Consider the following 21,867-nt stretch of genomic DNA (forward strand, 5'->3'; position numbering starts at 1 on the left):
AACTTCTAATGCACTACCCCTCTGCTTAATCTGTTGTTAGTTGCTGGCTAGTAGCTAGATGGGTATTAATACCTAATACTTTCTGTTCAAAAAGTTTTATTCCTTGCACCAGGATTGAGTGATTCTAAAGACAAACCCATCCTTTATTGCACATTTGACAGTTTGGAAGAGTTGATTCTTCTTTCCTTTTGCCCCCATCTGAAACACCCTAAGGGGAAAGAATGGTATAAACTGGATGTCTATAAGATTTAGCATGTCTACATCATATGCACCTCAACATTTTAAACAACTAACAGGTTGACTCTTTTTGCCAACCTGTTTTTGTTGCTGTCAAGCCTCCATATTTGTTGCTTTTTCTTTCCCTTGCATCCTAGCGCCAACAAGACCAACTTTTCTCTGCTAATCCAACAATGGCCAGACATGCAGTTTCTGGTCCTTTTCACAATATAGATGGAACACCAGTACTGAATTAGCAGGCTTAGAAACCACCACGCGCTGATCTCATTGTGTTCAGTGGAAAGCTGCAGAGAGATCCAGATCCACAGCAATGGGACTTTCAGACCATTAATCAGAACAGCTCTGCAATGAATCAAGATGCATTTTGACACAACAATTCTTACTGCATTTATATCCTTTCTAATGAAGCATGTAAGACATAATAACTCCTTCAGCCAATAGGAGTTCCCTCACATGACTCAATACAGTCAGCTGAATGGCAGTATTTACAATTGCAACATTTGTTGGTGTCCAAATATGGCCTGGCAGCTATGAATGCTTTACAATCTTCCCCACTTTTGGAAACTCTTATTGAATCAGTGCAAAAAACAAAAACCTACAATATTTGTCTATAAATACCTGATATTGGTCAATAAATACATGGAGTCTCAAAAATGAATGGAATGATGAGCTAGAGCATCCAGTTCTGCCAAAGCAATGGGATAAGACTTTAACCCTTATGACTATTGCTTATGAATCTTAAGCTACAACTTGTTCAGCAAAAAATTATGTTTAGGGTATATGGGACACCATAGCACCTTTTTACTAAAAGATTAAGCACAGTGTCTAATTGTTGGTGGTGTAATTTACAAGATGTGTCTCTTAAGCATATGCTTTATGCATGTCCAGTCATTCAGCCATTTTGGGAAGAAGTCATTACTCGTATTAATTGTGTATTAGAATAATTATTTATTTTTGATTATGTTAATGTACTTTTAAACTATTCACCTGTCTCTTGGAACCAAACTGATGGTCAATGGAAATGAACCCTTCATGCCATTACAGTTGCTAAAAGACTTATACTACAACACTGGAATGACAAAAGCCCACTTCCTGTAATTCACTGGATTGAAGACCTTATAAACTCATTGTTTGAACATGTCACATATAGATGTCAGTTGCATATGGACGTATTTTTAGATGTTTGAAAAACTTTTTTGTAGTCAGCATTTTTTAAACTTTTTTTTTGCACTAATAAATATATTTTAAAAATTTAAAAAATGCTGGCAGGCCTAAACCTGCCTGACTAGATCAGACTTGCATTTACCTGATGCTAAACAAGCTAGCTTGTCATTTTAGGGAAAAGTATGTCCAGGGTCCACAGCCCAGCCCCCAGACTCACCTGGAGAAAAGGACGGGAGACCCCTGGGAGAAAACTGCCCAGCTGCCTTGAGAGACAGTTGTCCAGGGTGAAACAGTCACAGCACACCAGCAGTAGAGTCAGGGGGCCCAGAGGCTCCAGAGGAGGCAACACAGCCAGCAGCAAGTGCAGGAGGGGAAGAGCCAGAGGGGGAAGCCAGCCAGGGAAGGGCAGCCATGCCCAGCATCAATGGACAGGCAGCCCAGATGCTGGCACCTCAGGAGCAAGGCCAGGGAAGCGCAGCCACGCCCAGCCACAGTGGACAGGCAGCCCAGATGCCGGCTGGGGTGACACCTCGGGAGCAAAGGCAGAGGTGGCCAAGGCGCATCGCCTGGAAAGGCCCTGCTAGCCCAGTCCTGCAGGAAAGACTGAAGGAGAAGGGGGGGGGGGAGGAAAGGAGGCACACCTGGAGGAAACCTCAGCTGGGACATGTTCACATTCAGCCCCACCCTGCTGGAGAGGCAAGGAAGGCCAGGGGGAGTTAGTGAAAGGGCAGGCACACCTGAGAGCATACGCAGCTGGTCAGCATCAGGAGAGGGGAGGAGCTTGGAGGGAAGGGCGGAGGCAGCTAGAGGGAACCCTATAAAAGCTGACTCAGAAGAGTGCTCCTGGTGGGTTGTGTAGGAGTGATGGAGGGGAGTTGGAGCGGAGAGTGAGAGGAGGCGAGTTGATGAAGGAGGAGATGGTGGAGATAAGAGCCACATGTGGCTCCTGAGCAAACTGAGTGAGCATCACTATTGTAGTTACTATTGTAGGTGTCACCTTCTCATTTCAGGCATAAAATCAAGTCAGCAGTTCTTTTTGAACAGGAATGAGAGGCAGTGGAAGAAATCTTTCACAGAGTGAATTTGGCCCATACTAGAGAGTGGACTCATTCACATGGGTACATACCTTGTACATGCATGTACAAGATACAACCCCCCCCCCCTTTGTAGCAGAATACCATCTCTTTTCTAGTAAGCGAATGTGCTGCATCCATTTAGCAATGCTGTTGTCTCGGCGAAGGAAGCCTCCATGGTGGTCTCTGCAAAGGCAGGTTCCTCTTCGTACCCTGTGGATGGTACACATCTGTCCAGTTATTCTTTGCAGATCCTTTGATTTGATTCCAGACTGCATGGATCTGGTCTGCACTCCTTGGCCACTGCTTGCTCCTCATTGGTCTGGAGTAAATGTCCACCTCAGGTCACTGGCCATTACTAGCTCTTCTGGTCTGATCATTTGTCACTGGCCGCTGGTCATCACTGGTTGCTCAGATCTAGGTACTTGCTTCTGGTCAATAGTCAGCTGCTCACATCAGAATAAAGCATAAGCAACAATGTTGTCTTTAACTTTTACATGCTGGATGTTAAGATTGTACTCTTGGATACACCAGGACCACCTCTGCAATAATGTGTTGGCATTTTTTAGAGTTTGCAGTCATTTTAGAGAGTGATGGTCTGTTAGTAGCACAGTGGCCCAAAATACAGCTTATTAACTCGGTGAAAGCCCACACAATAGCCAGGCACTCTTTTTACACAAAAGAATAGTTTTGCTCCTTGTCAGTTACTTTTCTGCTCAGGTAAGCTACTGGGTGTCTTAAGCCATTTGTCTCTTGCATCAAATCATCATTTAATAATTTCTTGTATTCAGGCCAAATATCTCTAAGAGCTGGTACAAGTTTACATTTCAGCTTTTCAATTCCAAGCTTTAGTTGTATTTTGCTGTATTTTTTCCTTGTGCTTGTCATATTCTTTATAGCTGCCTACATCTTTATCCTTTTTATCTTTCTATCCTCCCTCTGGAGTTTTCACCAATTCCTCTTTTGGTTTCTCTTTCAATGACAATGTTTTTTTCGATGCTTGGTTATATATCTGGGGACTGTTTGATCTGTTTGATCTATTGTTTGTAAAACTAAGGCATTAGAAAATGAGGTCACTTTCTCTTCATTAAACTTTTAGGGAAGTAGCTCAGATCCAGAATTTCTGAATGTCTTGAGAGAACGTGAAGAACTTAAGTGTATGCTGGAAAAATATGAACGTCATATGGCAGAAATTCAGGGTAATATCAAGGTTCTCACAAAAGAAAGAGACAAAATCATCTTTCTTTATGAACAGGTAATCTTTGTAGGAATATAGAATATTTTAGTGAGAACAATTTGCCTGTCATATATCATCTTGCTGTTTTTCTGACCCATTTATCCTCCAATAGTCTTAGAATGCCTTGGTGAGGGTTTGTCCTCAGGAAGACTAATTGACAAGTAGGTAAAATTTAGATTTGTCAGTAATGGTACCTAAATTCTGGAATGCCCTCTCTCTGGAGATGTTTAAATGATTAAATGTTTTTGTTTTGCTAGTAATTAGTAGTTGGGCTTGCTTTTTGATATCCATTTATATAGTTTGTGTTTCCTGTAATTATGTGATTTATGACTTTAAAAGTCATAAATCACATATTTAATCACTTGGAGGTTTTATGTGATTTTTAATCACTTTTAAAGTAATAAATCACATATTTACAGGAATATGTGATTTTTAATCACATATTAAATCACCTGGAGGTTTTATGATTGGGATTATTAATATTTTTCTTTTGCTGTCATTTATTTCAGAAATGTGTATACAGCATCTCCAGACAAGGGAGATTCATGGCATTAATGCTGTGGATTCAGTTTGTTCTGGCCTACATAAAGGCAAATGGGACATGAGACATTACTGGTGGGGGTTAAGGGGTCTCAGCCAATTAGGAGACAGCAGCAGGAAGCTATTTGCTTGCCTGCGGCTTCTTCCCAGCAGGCATTTTGCCACAGTGACTGAGGGCCAAGCTACAAGTGACGCCTTACACGGGTTGGACACTTGTCAGCTTCCCTCACGTTTTGATGGGAAACGTAGGCATCCTGGTTTTACAGCTTGGCTCTCTATTACAGCTGCAAGACCAGGATGCCTACATTTCCCATCAAAATTTGAGGGAAGCTGACAAGTGTCCAACCTGTGTAAGGTGTCACTTGTAGCTTGGCTCTGCGAAAGAGGGGAGCTTGGAGGACCTTGATCATCTATGGCATGCATTGTGATACAGTTTGGTAGCGAAACAGCAAAATCCAGGTAAAAATTAAAATTAAAATGAGATGTCATTATTGAGATCCAGTCCAATTGGGTGGGGGAATAGAAGGGCACGATAGACTCATTTTTAAAAAGCTCCAGTGTAGAGCTCACTTGTAATCACACTCTCAGTTTTCAGTCCTATTGGTATATTAAAACACCTTATGTTGCTTATATTTTATTCTTACTCTTTTATATGCATACATTATACTGCATGTAGTATTTTGTTCATAAGTATTAGATGAAATTAGTTGGTTATCTATGTAGTTTGTATTCCATTTTGCCATTTTGGTATTGCAGCACTTTATTCTCACAGACAAATATCTGTACTTAACAGAGAAATTTTTAAATAACAGGCACAGGAAGAAATAAGTCGGCTGAGAAAAGAAGCTATCAAAATGCCCAGGGCTTCTAAAAATGCAGTGACTGTTCAAGCTGTCTTAAGGCGTGTGGAGACAGAAAGGGATGCCGCTATTTCTGATTTCCGAAGGATGTCCACAGAACGTGATAGTTTGAGAGAGAGGTTAAAGGTTTGAACTTTTATCCACTTTCATTTGTACAAAATCTGCACAGTAGAATACAACAGCCGATGCTGCTGTGTGGTGTCTAATCTAATAAATATTTAGTTAACGTTTTATAACACCAACATTTTCCATGTATTTATTTATTTATATTTAGATTGCTCAGGACACTGCATTTAATGAGAAAGCTCACCTGGAACAGAGAATTGAAGAACTGGAGTCAAATGTTCAAAGTGTAAGAAAAATTACTCTTGAAAATGTATTGATTAATATAAATGTATATTAATATAAACTATTATAACTTAAAGATATCAGTGTTGTAAAGATGCACTTTTTGTGTGAATATATTATTAGCATCATTCTAGAAATATGCAGATATTTCTGTGTTTTATTGCTTACTGCTGTTTATGATTTCTGGATCCGTAAAGAGCTAATCAGATACTTAAGGATTTATTCCCAGAAATGGTGCTGTTTAAATTAAGATCCTGCTGCAACCTCATGTAAAAAGCATAAAGAAAGTTGAGCTCTTGTCCATTTTAAAGTTTCTAAGGGAACTGTACCTGAGTAATGTTTTTATTCATAACATAATTTAATACTCTGCGCATTTTGGAAAATCCTTTGTTGTATATATGATTATTTAATGAACACCTCATAGTGACTTCAGTTCTAGACCTTTTAAGGTTCCAGCGGTTATTGATGGCAGTGCTGTATAATTTTGTACCAAGATATCATAGATACAGGCAAAAGTGATATTTAATCAAACTTTTAAAATATAAGGCAGTATACAGTGGATTGTTTCTTTGCAATAAACATTTTTAATTTGAAAGATTATTACTCTGATCTTTCATCAAGTGTTCTTCAGTGTAGCTTTACAACATACATAAAATCAAACTACAAAAAACAATAAATCTTTGGCAAAAGAAGGTATGGTCAGTTATCAGCTAGTTCCTAATCTTCCTGAGCAAAGCAATTGAGCAAGTAATGGCAGGTCTGATTGATGCATTTACTCTTGATAACAGAGATGTCTTGTAGAGTGAGTTCCATAGTTGAACCCCAACTCCAGTCGATACCCAATTAGTCACCAAAGGCAGAAGCATCTGATGATGATCTCACCACACAGGCATGTTCTCCTGGAGAAGGTGGTCCTTCAGATACTCTTTAAATGTCAACACCAACACTTGGAATTGTGCCTGAAAACTGGGAGAATGAAGACATATTAGTAGGGAAGAGATGTAGTAATTATGAACCAGGTGAAAACAGCAACCCAGTGTACAACACATGAAATAACCACATTGGAACATTTCTGAATCATAGATAAATGTGGCAAGATCATCTTTTTCCTAGAGAAAACAGAAGTGGCATACTTGCAGAAACAAGTGAAAGTTGCTCCAAGCAGGGTACTGAAGTTTAAGTGAAAATTAATTGATATGATAGTAAGATTACCAATATCAGTAAATGTTTATTTAAATTTCAGACTACTTCTCCGTGAGTAGACTTCATCACCTTGCTCATCGGTTTGTAACTGCTAATCCTGTTCTGGTCATTTACATAGAAAATTTACACTAGACAGACTTAGGAAAGAATTCACACACATGTCCCCTCGGCCTCATCTCCTTGTCGTTTTCCCTTAAATAGAATTCCCAGTTTGATTTCCTTCCCCATATCTGAAGAATTGAGCTGTGACTCACTAAAACTCATATTAAAATAAATTTTGTTAGTCTTTAAGGCACCACTGGACTTTTGTTTTATTTTAAAGAATTTGTACATTTACTGTGTGTGTGACATTGAACATTACTATTTCCAAATGTGTAGGAAGTCAGACTGCTAACATCTAGTTGTTTAGTTGGCAGCCTGTACATGAAGTGGGGAAAGAAGCATTTAACCATGACTATTATGGCTCAAACCAATGGTAGCCAGAGCAGCAGTGACAGGAGGACCTTGAGAACTGAGGGGATAGTAGAGGAACATCTGCCCCCACCGTACCTTTTTGGCTGTAGCTGCTGCTGCAAAAAGAAGAGTCGGGTTCACAACATATGGGAAGAAGTCTTGCCATCATAGCAACAGTAAACATTGGCTATAAAGAATATGCTTCCAGCAGCAGGTTGCCCATAATTGCTTTGGGGGTAGGCTGAGGGTGATAGATATTTTGCTTTTTCATTGTAATTTTTTTGTATTTTGAAAGGATTCTATACCTTGAAGGCTTTATATGGTGGAAAGACAGGGTAAACATGTTTTTTAAACAAATACATTTCTATTTTTTTTTGTCCTTGTTTCAGACAACAGTTACTCTTACTTGTTTCCAATGGCCAGTAGAAAAGGGTTTTCCAATTTGCTGAAAACAAATTTTATTTGCATAAAGTAGAAACTTTCTCTTCACCTAAATATCTGAAGAGACAACACACAGAATTTGAAGTAGTTGAAGAAATGTTATATGGGTACTTACAGCTTTCCACAGTTCTCAATTATTCCTTATCACTTTAACACTTTAGCTTGACAATGAACGGTTAGAACAAATATCAAAGATGTCTTTGATGAAGGAGACGATAGAGTCCATAGAAACAGAAATGAAAATATTGGCAAGAAGGGCAATGGATTCAGAAACTGAACTAAACAGACAAAAAGCAACAAATGCTTCACTGAGGTAAACAAAATATATTCAATCAAGCATCTGTAATTATAAATTTGTATCTGTTGACCAACAACTATTAAGATTTAATTTTGCAAGATTAGATGCAGTCTGTTCTCCACTGTTCTTTGTGATTGCTATCTTAAATGTCTGCGGTCAGAACAAGTGGTCAGTGCTATTCTGTTTATTAATAGAATGTAAAAGTAATCTAGTAATCTGAAAGCTGGTGATCTAAAATGCATATTGTTGAGAATTGCTCTTTAATATGGCTTCTCACTTTATTCATCAGTTCCAAATTTATTGTTGCCTATACTCCAATAATTTAGGTTGACTGGTACAGCGCTTCCTTCACTGATTTGGTAACAGAAAAAGACGGAATGAGAACAGCAGAAATTGCATGTGGATGCAAAACTTAATGGAGCTATTAGTTATAGTAATTCCATGCTTCTCTCATACAAAATTCTTCTGATATACCCTAAGTCTCTGTTTCCCCTTGAAATCATCTTTATAAATAAAACAAATAGTGGAGATCTTGCACAGCACTAGCTTTTGTGGCTATGAGTCAGCTTCATGTCCATATGCAGCTGGCTCCAGAAGCCCACACAGTAGTACTACAAAGCAGTTTTTCCCTTGGGATTGTATGGTTGCAGAAGCAGAGTTGGTGCTGGATTGTCTCATTCTATACTGACTCTTATTTTTGAAGTATGAGCTATTTTATATCTCTTAGTGATGCTACCTGTAGTATTAGAAGGCAAAAGAAGGAGCCTCAATTACAGTTTAAGTACATCAAAAAGGCATACAGTGATTTTTATTCCATTTACTATGTTCTGGGTGGTGACTTCTTTGTAACATCTCATCTTTTAAAGAGTTCAGTCAATTTGCACTTAGTTTGTATTAATTCTTTATCATTAACTCATATTAGGAAGTGAGAACACCTCCATCTTTCACAAGGGCAGGAATGGGTTCCTGGAGGGCTGGCCATGTGCCCAGTCGCGTGGCTGTGTTCTGTTTGTGCTACAGATCCCTCCTGCTGTTCAACTGGATACCAAGAATATAGATATTACTTGGATATTTGGGGTTAAAACAAGGAAGGATGAGGCTGGATCTATTGCTTGACTTCAGGGCTGAATCCAGACAACACTTTCTGCTAGAAGGTACTTCTGTCAGTGGAACAGAACTTCCCCTCTCCTCCCTTCCTCCATAGCCAAGTAATCTCCCCAAATATTGTTCCTGTGGAATAGTAAGTCCTCAGGAATGGCATGAGGACCAGACTGGATATCTGCAGCAAGGAACAGGAATTGGCAGAAATTATACTTCCTCCAGTGGTCCTAGGAGTGGAGCAGTCCTTACTTTTGGGATATAGCTCCTCCTCTCCGAAGGCAGGGTCAGTCAGCTGATTTTGATCCCGGAGGGGAGGGGCTTGTCCCTGGAATCGCCAGTCTTTCTGGCCATGCCATCCGAGTAGGATGTCTTCAGCAACGCTCTGCAGAGTGCAGCAATCCTGGTGAAGAAGAAACTGCCAGAGATGAGCTGGGCATGGTGGCGTGCACCTGTAATCCCTGTACTCAGGGAGGCTGAGGCCACAGGCAGTGCGGAACTTGCATGGGAAGGGAAAGGCCCTACTGCCCTACCCCACCCCCATTTTGCTCGGAGCAACAGCAAGCATTAGAGCTGAAGGTCCTAGGTTCCATGGCCACAACCACAAAAATCCACTGAGGTTCCCCACCTTTGGGCTGGGAGGAACCCCCCCTCAGATGGCCAGAGGGTGTGGTGTTTGACTCCACAGTAGCCTGTTGTAGAGACCGATATTATCGGGAACTCCCTCACATTTGGAAGGAGCAGCCTCCAGCAGCAGCAGAGGACCTGCTCCAACCCCAGTAGCCCCAACTCAACCGCAGTAAGACTGATGCTGTGGGAAACAGGGGCTGCAAAAGGAAAGAGGGAGGAGAAAAGAGTAGCAGAAGCCTCAGCGCTAGCTTGCCCTAAATAAAAGGGAGCCTTCCTTTATTTCTCTTTCCTTTCAGCTGGGACTTGTGAGGTGCACTTTCACTTTTATTTCTCCTTTTGGTGGGAACATTTCTGTTGGCAGGAATGTCAGTAACAGCAGGCTCCAGCCACCTCCCATGCCTCAGAGGGTGCAAAACTGCAGCCTAGTGGTGCCAGACTCACAGGCCTCAGCCCCCTCTTGGGCCTCTCAATAAGTCAGTGAAAGGGAAATGCTCAAGAGCCTGGATGGCAGAATGTCAGCAAAGGCAGGCCTAGCTACCTCCCAGGCCTCAAAGAGTGTAAGCCTGCAGCCTAGACTTTCCAAACTCCCAGGCCTCGGCCCCCTCCTGGGCCTCTCAACAGGCAAGTGAAAGAGAAATGCCCAGGGGCCTGGATGGCAGAATGTCAGCAAAGACAGGATTAGCCACCTCCCAGGTCTCTAAAAGCACAGGCCTGTGGCCTAGACTTTCAAAACTCCCAGGCCTTGGCCCCTTCTAGGCCTCTCAGCAGGCCAGTGAAAGAGATAAAGCTCAAGGGCCTGGACCTGTCAGGCAAGAATGCCTGGAAAATTTTCTGCTGGTGGTATGTCAGCAAAGGCAGGCCTAGCCTCCTTCCAGGCCTCAGAGAGTGCAAGCCTGCAGCCTAAACTTGCCCAACTCCCAGGTCTTGGCCTACTCCTGGGCCTCTTAATAGACTAGTGAAAGGGAGAAGGTCCAGGGTTTGCATCCACCAGGCAAGGAAGCCTGAAGTGAGTTGCTGTAATGTTGTGGTTAAGTGACTGGGCCATGAATCATCACCCTGCTGGTTCGAGTCCCATAATTCAGTGGTCCCCAACCCCTGGGCCGCAGACTGGTACCAGTCCATGGCTTGTTAGCAACCAGACCATAGCATGCCTGGTAGAAGCCCACGGTGCGTTTCCCCATGAGCAAGTCCTGCTTCCGCGCCAGGCTCTTGGGGACTTCTTCCTTCCCGTGAGCCCCGTGGACATGCTTGCTCCTTAGCCTACTGCCTCCTAAGTGGGCCAGTGGGCGCGGGGCTCTCTCGGGGACAGGCAGCAGCAGGTGTGCCTGCGGGAGACTTGGCTCTGGCAGAGCAGCCAGCATTGGCCGCAGCCCAAGAGCACTTCACAACAACCCGCCGGCCTGGGATCTCAGCCAAGGTAAGCCAGCTGGGTGGAGCCGCGGCAACCGTCCTGCCGGTGCACGTTGCTCTTGTTGTGGCAGTGGCCGCGGTGGGCCCCCTGCCTCTCTCCTCTCTCCCCTTGGTGCAGACATCTCCTCTCTGAGCCCCCCTCCCCCCCGCAGCAGCCCTACTTTCCCACCCCTGGACTAGTTCCAGAGAAGAAAACTCTCAAGCTGTGGTTTTCGCTCTCCATCAGCGCGGCAGTAGCTAAACCGTGTGTGCGTGCACATGTGTGCATTTGGGGTTCCGACCCCTTCCCACCTCTTCCAAAAGGAGCAGCTTTAATGTTGTCTCAGCTAAAACCAGGGATCTCCGGGGAAGGAAGCGCTTGACATATGTGATCAGCTCTTGGCCTGGGCACAAAGCTGGCATGCCCGCCTCCTGCAGCCCTGTGTTTTGTAATGAGGGGGCAGGAAAACCTTGCCCAACCTTGGCTTTCCCACACCAAAGGCCAGGAAACAGAAGGCGCTGCTGGCCTAACATGCGCTGAGCCTTTGCTGCTGAGGTGGAAGAGCCCTTGCCTCTTCCTCGCAGCCATTCACAGCCCAGTTAATCTTGATTCTACTCGCTAAAGCCAGACTAATTGGTAGCCTGAAGATCGTGACTCTAAAGTTGCCCCGCAGATTTCACACACACACACACACACACACACCCAGTCCATGGAAAAATTGTCTTCCACGAAACTGGTCCCTGGTGCCAAAAAGGTTGGGGACCGCTGCCATAATTGCTTGAACTCGGTGGCTGACCTTGGGTAAACTAGTATCAATTACCCAGCAGTTCTGGGGGAATAATGATAATTCTGACCTTATTACAGCCCCTGACTTGGTTAGTGCAGGCAAGCCAGATCTCATCAGATCTCAGTATCTCAGCAGGGTTGGGCCTTGGTTAGCAATCAGATGGGAGACCTCCATAAAAAGACCCGTGTTGCAGAAGCAACTATGACTGGATGGCATTTTCCACCACTAAGGGGAAGAAATGACATGCCCCCTATTTACATAGTCACAGCCGTAGTTGCTATTTAACAAATGTACTGCCTTGGCCCAGGATGGAAATAAGGGATTCAAAGAGGTCCTGAAGGCACACTAATAAATAGTCTAGCAGCTAGACTCTCAGATGGGCAAGAGAGGCATTCCAGTGTAGGGGTCCAACTCCAGATAGGTAAAGGGGTGTCCCTCCAGATTAAAGAGGAGGCAAGGGCCATTAAGAGCACAGATCTCGGTTAAGCCTTCAACCTGAGGACCCTGAGCTATCAGTTTTCTCCCTCAGCCAAGAAGAAAGGGGAACTGTTAAAAGAAGGGAAAATTCCCTAGCAGATCTTCCTCAGGAGCTGTATCCTAGAAAGCTCCCTAAGGTGATGAGGATCTTGGAATCTTCTCCCTTGAGGACTAAGGGATTGGAGAGAATTCTCCCTAGAATCAGGAATAACCCCATTAGGGATTCCCTTCCAGTAGTCTCTCATACTTGTAGAAGTCTAAGAGGGAAACTTTGGCAAAACTTAACTACTCTTACTTCCTTTTCCGCCCCCCCCCCCAAGTCTTATACATTAGTTCCAGGGGATACTAAGAGGATCAAGCTGCCATTGGTGGATGATCTGGTAACCAGCCTGCCGGAGCACTGTCAACAGCTCCACTCCATCCTAGAGTCACATTCTCTCGGATCTCAGACTTGGCTGCAGTGAGCATCAAACTCCTTTTAAGAGCCAAGGGGCAAAATTAAGAAAATAGTCCCAGCAATATGCTATGCTGTGGTCAACAAGAACCATGATTTTCAGGCAACCAAGCGCAACACTTAGCTTAGGAAATGGTACGTGGACCATTTGCCCCAAAGCCAAAGGAACCATGGTTCCTTTCAAAGGTATCAACCTGTCTGGAGAAACCCTGGATAAAGGAAAACAGACGAAATATCGAGAGGAGGGTAGTACCTTCTCCCTCAACAAATTCAGTCAAAATACTAAAGGGCCAAAGAAGGGAACTCAATGTGTCTACACCAAGGCAGCAGGCGCGATGGTGATTGATGGATGCTTACAATGCTTGACAAACCCTTGGCAGCCAACAATAAGGAACAGGTGGGTGTTGGATACTGTGATCAGTGGAATTCAGTTCTGTGCCACCTGGTCCCTTTTCCTCCAGATCCAAAGGAATTTGGTCAAATAAGAGAGACACCTAGGAACAAGAAAGGTCGGAATGGAAAGACTAAAATTTGTCATTAAGGGAGATTGTCTGGCTTCCATTGATCTCTCAAAGGCACTTCCAACATTGGGCCCTTTCTTTTGAGCTGAAAACACCACCTAGGGTGTTCATCAGAATCCTAGTAGCACTGATAGCATGGCTAGGCTACGGAGAGTGGCTCCTTTCCCATATCCAAATGGCATCTTGACCTGTGCACTTCAGAGATGCCTGTTGCCATACCATGAGGGGTTAGATCCCAAGAGGTCCGAGATAGTTGAATTGCCAGAGATCCTCAAACAGGAAAACAACCAGTGGCCGTACCTCATTCAGTCCCACAATAGTGTCCCACTCAGGGAACCAAAAAGAACAGTGATGACCATGGACACGTCTTTGGGGGTGGGGATCCCACACCCAAGGAAGAATGGCATAGGGCATCTGGCTGAAGGACAAATGATCAACAGTGTAAACCCTTTGGAACTCAGAGCCATCAGACACGGTATGGTGGAATCTCAGAATCTTCCCACAGGTCACCATATGTTTATACAGAGAACAACTCTGAGCAGACTGGCTAAGCCAGAGAGTGATGGACCAAGCAGAATGGATGCTATCCAGAGAGATTCCCCAACTGATCTACCACAGTTTTCGACAAGGTACAAGAAGAAGAAACCCTCAAATCATAGGGATAGATGATGGAAGCAGCAAGCTGCCTTCACACATCCTGTATTCCTTCCACAGTACAGTTATTGCACAGAACTGTTCAGAAGATCACTCAGTAAAGTGTAGAAGTGATGCTAGTAGCAACCTTCAGGTCCAGAAAGACATGGTCTCACAACCTGAAGAATCTTTCAAGCATGGATCCCTGGCACCTCCACTGAAGGAGAGCCCATTGATGCAGGAATCAATACTACACCCTTGACCAGCTCTGACAAGCCTCACAGTGTGGAGGTTGAACACAAACAACTAATAGGGTTGGACTAAGCAGAAGGCATAATTGGTACTATGCTAGCCTTTAGGAAGAGTTCCACAGAGTCTATAAAAAATTCCTGCCAAGTTCCCAGAAGTGTTCATGGATAGAGCCATGTAACCTTTTGGGGCTAGTTAGGGAGTTACTATCCTTCCTTCAAGAGGGGTTGAAGAAAAGTCTTAATACCAGCACCCTTAGACAATAGGTAGTGAGCATCCCAACAATTAGAGGTTCTAGGAAGGGCTGTTCCCTTACATATCACCCTCATGGCAATGGATTCTACAAGGGGACCTCATTGTCAAATATTCCAGGGATTTGCTGTTTTTTTCCCCACGTGAAATCTTAATCTGGTTTTGAGAGCATTATCCAAAAGAGGCCTTGAGCCTATGACCGCATGTCTCCTAAAGGAATTTATCTTTAAAGCCATCTTTCAGATGAGAATAAAATCAGCTAGACAAGTGTCAGAATGGCAGGCACTAGCAGTAGATAGAGATCCATGCCCTTTCCTCCAAGATGGTAGAGCAAGTTATGAACAAAAACAACTTTCTTCCAAAGGTGAACTCCATGTTTTCATAGGACAGGAGAGATAGTACTTCCCTCCTTCTAACCTAATCCAAACCACGGGAAGAGGCAAAAAAAATCTCACTACCTTGATATATGTAGAGATGTGAGATTCCACTTGGGCAGGACTAAACAGTTTTTCATAAGTCTGGGAGTAGTTGTGTGTTTGCAGGAGGTCCTCCTTGGGACACAGAGTGTCCTTTTCTTAGCTAAGTAGGTAAAGCAGAGGGTACATAATTCTGGCATGTCAAGCCAGAGGTCTGGAGATGCCCATAGATGTCAGGGAGCACTAACTGAGGGAAACAGCGACACAGGCAGCCTATAAATCCTTTAGTCGTTAGAAACGATCGATAAGGTGGTCACATGGAAATCAGTATATTCTATCATCAAGAAATATAGGATAAATTGTCTTCCCCAGAGACAGCCTTCAGCAGGAGGGTACTACAACACACCCTCTAGGCCTGGAAGCCGGATTACCCACCCTGGAGCACACAGCTCTTGTATGTCCCAAAAGTAAGGACTGCCCCACTCCTAGGACCACTGGAGAATGGAAGATTTATATTCACTTACCCTGAAGCTTCCTTTCTTGGGGGTCCAGAAGTGGGGCAGTCCTGCCCACCCAAGTTTCTTGTGGGGCGGCTTCTAGGATTGGATGAAGAGTTAGGATGATAGTCTTCCTCCCAGTGGATTCAAGGAAGGGACCTTTCTATTTATAAAAAAAAATCGAGGGGAACTATTATTTTCCTTCTCGGTATCGTGATGGGGAGTCAGGGCTTGGGAACAGACTGGTGATTCCAGGGACAAGCCCCTCTGCTCCAGGATCAAAATCAGCTGATTGACCCTGCCTTCGGAGAGGAGGAGCTATATCCCAAAAGGGCTGTCCCACTCCTGGACTCCTGAAGGAAACTTCACGGTAAGTGAATCTTCCATTCCCTTCCATTAGCAAAAATTTTTGCCTGGATCCAACCCAATATGCTAATTCCTATCTATATCCCTTTTCTCCCATTTTAATGCTATCTTAAAGCCTGTAGGCAACGAATTTTAAATTGTCCTTGTTATTCTTTAGTCTACTGAATGAAAAAATAGAACATAGTCTTTCAGAAGCTGAACGACAACTTGCAAAGAAAAAATATGAATTACAACTCACTCAGGAGAAAATTATGTGTCTGGATGAAAACACTGGTAAGTTACAAATGCTAGTATTTAAGTACAAAATGTATAACTGGGTTGCAGATTTTTTTTACTAATTCCATCCAATGTTAGCTACCTTTATTTTGGATCTACTTTTTGGTATCATCTCCCTCCCTCAAAACAACAACAACAACGTTTCCTCTTTTTGCCTATGTCTCATTTCTTTTTTAGAAACAGCAATAAAATTAGATAACAAATTGGCAAAAATTGCCTTACTCCCTTTTCCAAATACAGAAGGTAAAACAGGGAATACACTTTAGGATGCTTTTGAAACCATTTATTCAGGCTTGGCTACAGTAGCCAATTTTAACGTTTAATGATGTATTCCTATAAAGCTATGAGAGATTTCAAAACTATTTAAAAATGAAGTTGTAATAGTTTGCATTTATATAATGCATATCAAGTGTTCAAAGTGCTTCACATATATTATCTCTATAATCCTCCCAGACACTCTATAAGAAGCCAACAATATCATCCCATATCACAGATCAGGATCTGAGGCACAGAGAATAGTGGCAGGCCTAAGGCCATCAAGACTTATATTCTCTGACTCATCATTATAGTTCAAAGAAAATGGAAAAGAGCATCTGCTTTCAATAAACATTTGATTAAATTGATGGATGTTAACACTGCTTGATTAATTTCATTTAAACATGGTTCAATTAGAGCAACAATAGCAATGCATATGAAGAAAAATTTTCCATATTGCAAAATAAAGCAAATTTAATACTACCTGTATTATGACTAGATTGTGCCTGGAGTGGGGACCAGTCCATGAGGTGGAGGATGAAGGACTGCACAGACACAGTGTGCTGGGGAGTATCAGGCCACAACTTTATTGATTACAAGTTCCTCAGGTCTTGGTGCAACACAGGCTGGGGGCAGTGGATGCAGTTGACAGCTCAACTGTTGTTGGCACTTCCCCAACCTGACTATTGCGGTAACCAATGGAAGAGGGCTGGTATTAGGGTTGGAAGGGGCAGAAACCACTATTCTTACCTGTCTCCCTCAGGTTTGCTGCTCACACTCTCCCAATGATGCATCTGGCCCGTGAGGGGCAGGGCTGCAGGAAGCTGCTTTAGGTCCTCCTGGCTGAGAGGTCAACTAATCCTGGGCTCAAACGCCCAGAGTCATCCTTCCTGCCTCCTCTACCCAGACAAAAAATGCTCCAGCTTAATATAGGACCTGGGCTTTCAGAACCTGAATATACAGGATGTCAGTGCACCTGTGAATTTCATTTCCCTTTCCCTTCAGCAGCTTCTTTTCTATTTCCTATTCATACCAACTCAGACAACCAAATTGTATTTTAAACTCCTCTAAACTGAAAACAGGAATTTTCAGTTTCATGAGGAAGGGTCCTGAAGCAAAAAGTAGAGGAAAACCTTAGTTGCATGCATGGTTGATAGCCAGAAGTTTTGATCACAGTGTATATGCTAAAAGATTTAAAATGGGTAAAGAATATACATGATGTTTACAGAAAACCTTTCAAAACAAAACATCATTCAACAAGAAGAAATTTGTACGCTTAATGAAACAATAGCTGAACTGGATACAGAAAAGGAATCTTTACGCAACCTTCTAGATGAAAAAACAGAGAAAATTGCCACCCTTGAAGACAGCTTAGACATTAAAGTAGGTTTTGATATGTACTGTCTAATGTAGTTTTTAATAACTTTTAGAATATATTTGTGTATGTTACACAGGAAACATACTTACAGCACAATCCTGAAGGTTGCCAATGCAGAGGCAGCTGGCATAACCCTGGTGGTGTTAGTCCATTCCCTAGAGGGACCCGGCAGAGGCCGGAAGGTAGGCAGAAAACCGAGAAAGGAGCCCACTCAGGCTGTGACTAAGCCAACATCTCTAGTAAATACAGGAGCACCCGCAAGATGTCACAGGACTCAAAGGCAAAGCTGTGACTGACAGGGAGACCCAACCAATCACAAGTGGCAGCTGTGGAAAGCCATCTCAGTAGATGTGTGAGGGGAGGGGCCACACACCACTAGGTCCCGCCCATGGCACACACCCCACCCCCTGCCAAACAGAACGGGGGCAGCAGTGACAAAAAAACCAATAAAGGGGCCCCTAGCACCCCCTGTACTGTGAAATATTGTAAACAGGTCCACTCAGGACCATGTCCAATGTGGGGCAATTAGGCCAATCCCAGGGGAATTGGCACAGGGAAAACAGGCGCTAATGGGCCCATGCATGGGTGCCCAGAGCTCAACAGCAGAAGCACCTTCTGGCCCCATGGCCATACGGGTAAGGATGCCATCAGGATGTGCCCTGAGTGACCCCCCTGCCAGTCGAGCAGGGAGGTTTTAGGGGCCAGCATGAGGACACAGGTCACTTTTGAGAGGTTCCCAAGTAGCTCCTACATGCATGCATGCCTTTGTATTCCTAGCAAAGGCTATCAGCTGCTTCAAGTGCCCAGCAGCTGCCCTTAGAGATGCCGCCAGCCTCTCCAGTCGCTGTTGACTTTGGGACGCAGTAACTTTCCACTTGCAGTATGTCTCTAGCCACTTCCTCTTGACTGCTGCCTGGCAGTAGTTCTAAATCTCCAACTCCCTTGGGGCCACTGTGGTTGCAGCCTCTGGTGTCAGAGCATGGAGCTCTGTCACCCTGGCAGCCTCCTCTCCACAGCCCCACACATTCCTCAGTTTGATTTGATCTTCCTTGCTTTCGGTGGGAGCATACCATGGCTGCTTGCCCAGAATGGATGGTCTTGGCTGGCTTCCTGTTCTCATGGTTCAACGTGCCTGTGAGTGGTTGCCTATGCAGGGTTGCCTATGCAGGTGCAGAGGGTGACACCATGAGGAGTAAGCAGAGTTCTGCTCTGTGGCAGCTCCTCCTACCTATGTGCCTTCTTGGTAGTACTTCCCAATAGTGCACCCCATGCCCAGTTGTGATTGAGCCACCACCATAGTATACGACGCTAACTCCCATGGCCACAGGGCTGACCAATGGAGCCCTGTGCCGCATGACTTGACATCTGGTCTGTCCTTGTATGGATTGGAGTTTATATTGGCTGTTGGGTGCTGCAGCGGGGCCCAATGGATGCTGGGTGCAGCACTCATCCAAATCCTGTGGGATTTGGAGAGTAGGGGCATGGTGGTAGCTTTGTCAGGTCCCCTGGGGCTTAAACCAGGGGATGGAGGGGTTTGCAGGGGGAGGGTGTAATGGGAGTACTTACGGATGCGTGCAGTGTTCACGTCTAGGGCAGTCTAGGGCACTTGAGGGATCTGTCCCGCCACACCCCCTGGGCCACCCTCTTCCATGCTGCCCTAGGGGTTATGCTGGTAGCTTGTTGGCAGTCAAGACCAGCATCTTAGAGTTCTGCTGGCATAGTGCCTGGTGAGTTCCATGTGCACTTTCACTCCCTACTCCATCTAATTGCTCTGGTAAAGTACATTTCTTGAAACCTCACACAGTCATATTGAAATAAAAGCTGTTTACTTGAAAAGTATATCAGTTGTGCTAGTGCTATGGTCCATACAGTTTTAATACACTGTGTGCAAATTTAGATCTTAGGATAAGTCAGACCAAATTTAAACACTCTAGTTAATATTGCTTTGTAGAGGTTTTATTAAAAAATAATCTATCTAAGATATCACCAGTCTATTTTAAAGTTTTCATTGGATCCTAGAACAATACTATTCAGAGAACAGTTAAGGTTAGTGATTTTTAAAACAGCTTTTTATCAGAATAGCATGCTTTACAAACTTTTAAGCTAGCTACAGAAAAAAACTTTCTGATTTTATTCACTTCTTTTTATTAATGGAGGAGAAATACATTTGACTGTACTTGTTTATTTTCAAGGAAAAGACCCTTTTCGATCTGAAGAGCATACTTTCTGATATGGAGCATTCATCAATGTAAGAAAAATTAGTTTATTATTTTAAAGTACCTTTTATTTATTTTATAAAAACTGATTATTTTCCAATTTTGCTTAACATAGATACAAAAAAGAGGAAAAAGAGAAACGGAGGGGGAAGGGAATCTAAGTACAAAATAGCGATACAAGCAACCATCAAATCCTGACTTACATAGATATAACTGCATAGCCACCAAACTGTTATTAAACCATAGTTTCAACACATATTTAAGTATTTAAATTAACTTTTTCAATAGGGTTAATAAAGGTTGACCACAATAATTCAAATTGTGATATTTTTTTCCTCTCAGTAAATATATTTTATTTTAGTATACATTTCTTTAATCTTTTCCAATCATAAATAAGTACTGCGTGGAGAAACCTTCTTCCAGTATCTCGCAAAGTTTATTCTTGCCATTGTTACAGAATATAGAAGAATATCATGACATTTCCTTGGGATGGTTGTAAGGCTATTTAACAAGAATATGTCAGGTAGTACTGGGGATGTTCAAATTAAGAGCTAAGTTGGGGCATGGCATCACTTCGGAAGAAGATGGTCGCAGAAACCTGAGCTCCACCCCCAAACAAATCTCAATATTTAAACAGCTCATATCGCTATGAACGCCCAAAATATGGGTAAGCATAATGCAGAAAAGAAGATGCAAATAATAAAACAGCTAGAAGGCTCCAAGACGACTTCCCTGCGCCTCAACTACCTGAAATTTAAAACGGCACTGGAGAAGATGCATCTAAAATGTTGTTGGAGGCAAATGCAGCAGGAAAAACTTTATCCAAAACCTATCTGACTTTATTATTACAAAAAATGGAGCAAAGAATCTTAGATAAATGTATAAATCTAACTGATCAGATTACAGATTACAGTATTATTTTAATTCTGGTTTAGCTCCCTGAGGTAATATGGCTACCTTGGTAAGTATACCAAGTACCTGCATGGAGTATTAACCCACATAGGTATAGAGAGCTGTTTAAACTGCATGGTCAAGTACTTTAAATGTAAAATTCTGGGTTTTTTTACTTACGTTTAGCGATAGTCTATAACACTTGACTACTGATTCTAGCAAATTGTATCTATTTTCACAGGGGAAGTAGGGTGGGTTAGGGAAGGGAAGGGAACACTAAATATCATCAAGGGAAAGTTAACTATAAATCATTAAGTTAGGGGGAGGTGGGGGTGGGGGGTAATTTCAGCAAGAGGGAGGGTAGTTGAGTGCTTGTATAAGTGGTAAGACATACTGTTTAAATTCTAAATCAGTGTTTCGTATATTCTTAATCGAAATTACTCTTAAGATGTTTAAATCTGGGCCGATTCCGCACTGCTTACCTGAAGCCAGAACATTGCGGAACATACTGGGAAAAATGTGGAAGATCACGTTTTCTTGTGCGAGTTTTGCGCGATGTCACACAAAACTCACACGAGAAAACGCGATCTTCCGCGTTTTTCCCGGCATGTTCCGCAGCGTTCTGGCTTCAGGTAAGCTGTGCGGAATCGGCCCTGGTAACATGTAACACCAAAGATCTTCTGTAACTATCACATTTTTGTTATTAAATATCATCCCTTTTGTTGTTATTGAAAATATTGAAAATAAAAAGTTTTTTAAAAAATTAAGAGCTAAGTTCAACTTTTGAACTATATTCTACTAGTATTCAACAGACCGAGAACAATTCCACAATATATGGAAAAGTCTGCCTTTGGCTTCTTACAATGCCAACATTTATTTACTCAATTTTTATAAATGTTTACCAACTTTTTAGGAGTTAAATGCCATTGATGAATCACTTTGAACACATTTTCTTTTAGTTGTAAACAAATAGAGAAAGATAGACCATAAGGCAAAATATAATTCCATGCTTCTTTATGCAGCTCAATTCCTAGTGCTGTATTTGACTTTTTCTGATAACATGCTGTTTTACAAATTGATTTTATAATATCATATAAATGAGGAAAAAGTGTCTACCACCTTTAAACCTCAACTGTTCAATCTCTTAAAACTAAACTGCCAAGTACTTTTTTAATGAACCCAAACAGAATTTATGTTTATAAATGTATCTACTTTAGATTCCTGGCC

General features: G+C 42.8%; 1 protein-coding gene across 1 annotated transcript in view; it reads left to right on the forward strand.

Moving 5' to 3' along the window:
* The window catches only part of TSGA10 (testis specific 10), a 74,659-nt gene that overhangs the window by 21,534 nt on the left and 31,258 nt on the right, over positions 1 to 21,867 (forward strand). Inside the window, exons 6-12 of the mRNA XM_054973492.1 lie at positions 3,574 to 3,729; positions 5,064 to 5,237; positions 5,386 to 5,463; positions 7,718 to 7,869; positions 15,782 to 15,897; positions 17,384 to 17,538; positions 19,726 to 19,781. Coding sequence (XP_054829467.1) covers positions 3,574 to 3,729; positions 5,064 to 5,237; positions 5,386 to 5,463; positions 7,718 to 7,869; positions 15,782 to 15,897; positions 17,384 to 17,538; positions 19,726 to 19,781 — 887 coding nt within the window. The remainder of the gene's footprint in view (positions 1 to 3,573; positions 3,730 to 5,063; positions 5,238 to 5,385; positions 5,464 to 7,717; positions 7,870 to 15,781; positions 15,898 to 17,383; positions 17,539 to 19,725; positions 19,782 to 21,867) is intronic.

This window comes from Eublepharis macularius, chromosome 3 (assembly GCF_028583425.1).
Source record: "Eublepharis macularius isolate TG4126 chromosome 3, MPM_Emac_v1.0, whole genome shotgun sequence".
NCBI lineage: Eukaryota > Metazoa > Chordata > Lepidosauria > Squamata > Eublepharidae > Eublepharis > Eublepharis macularius.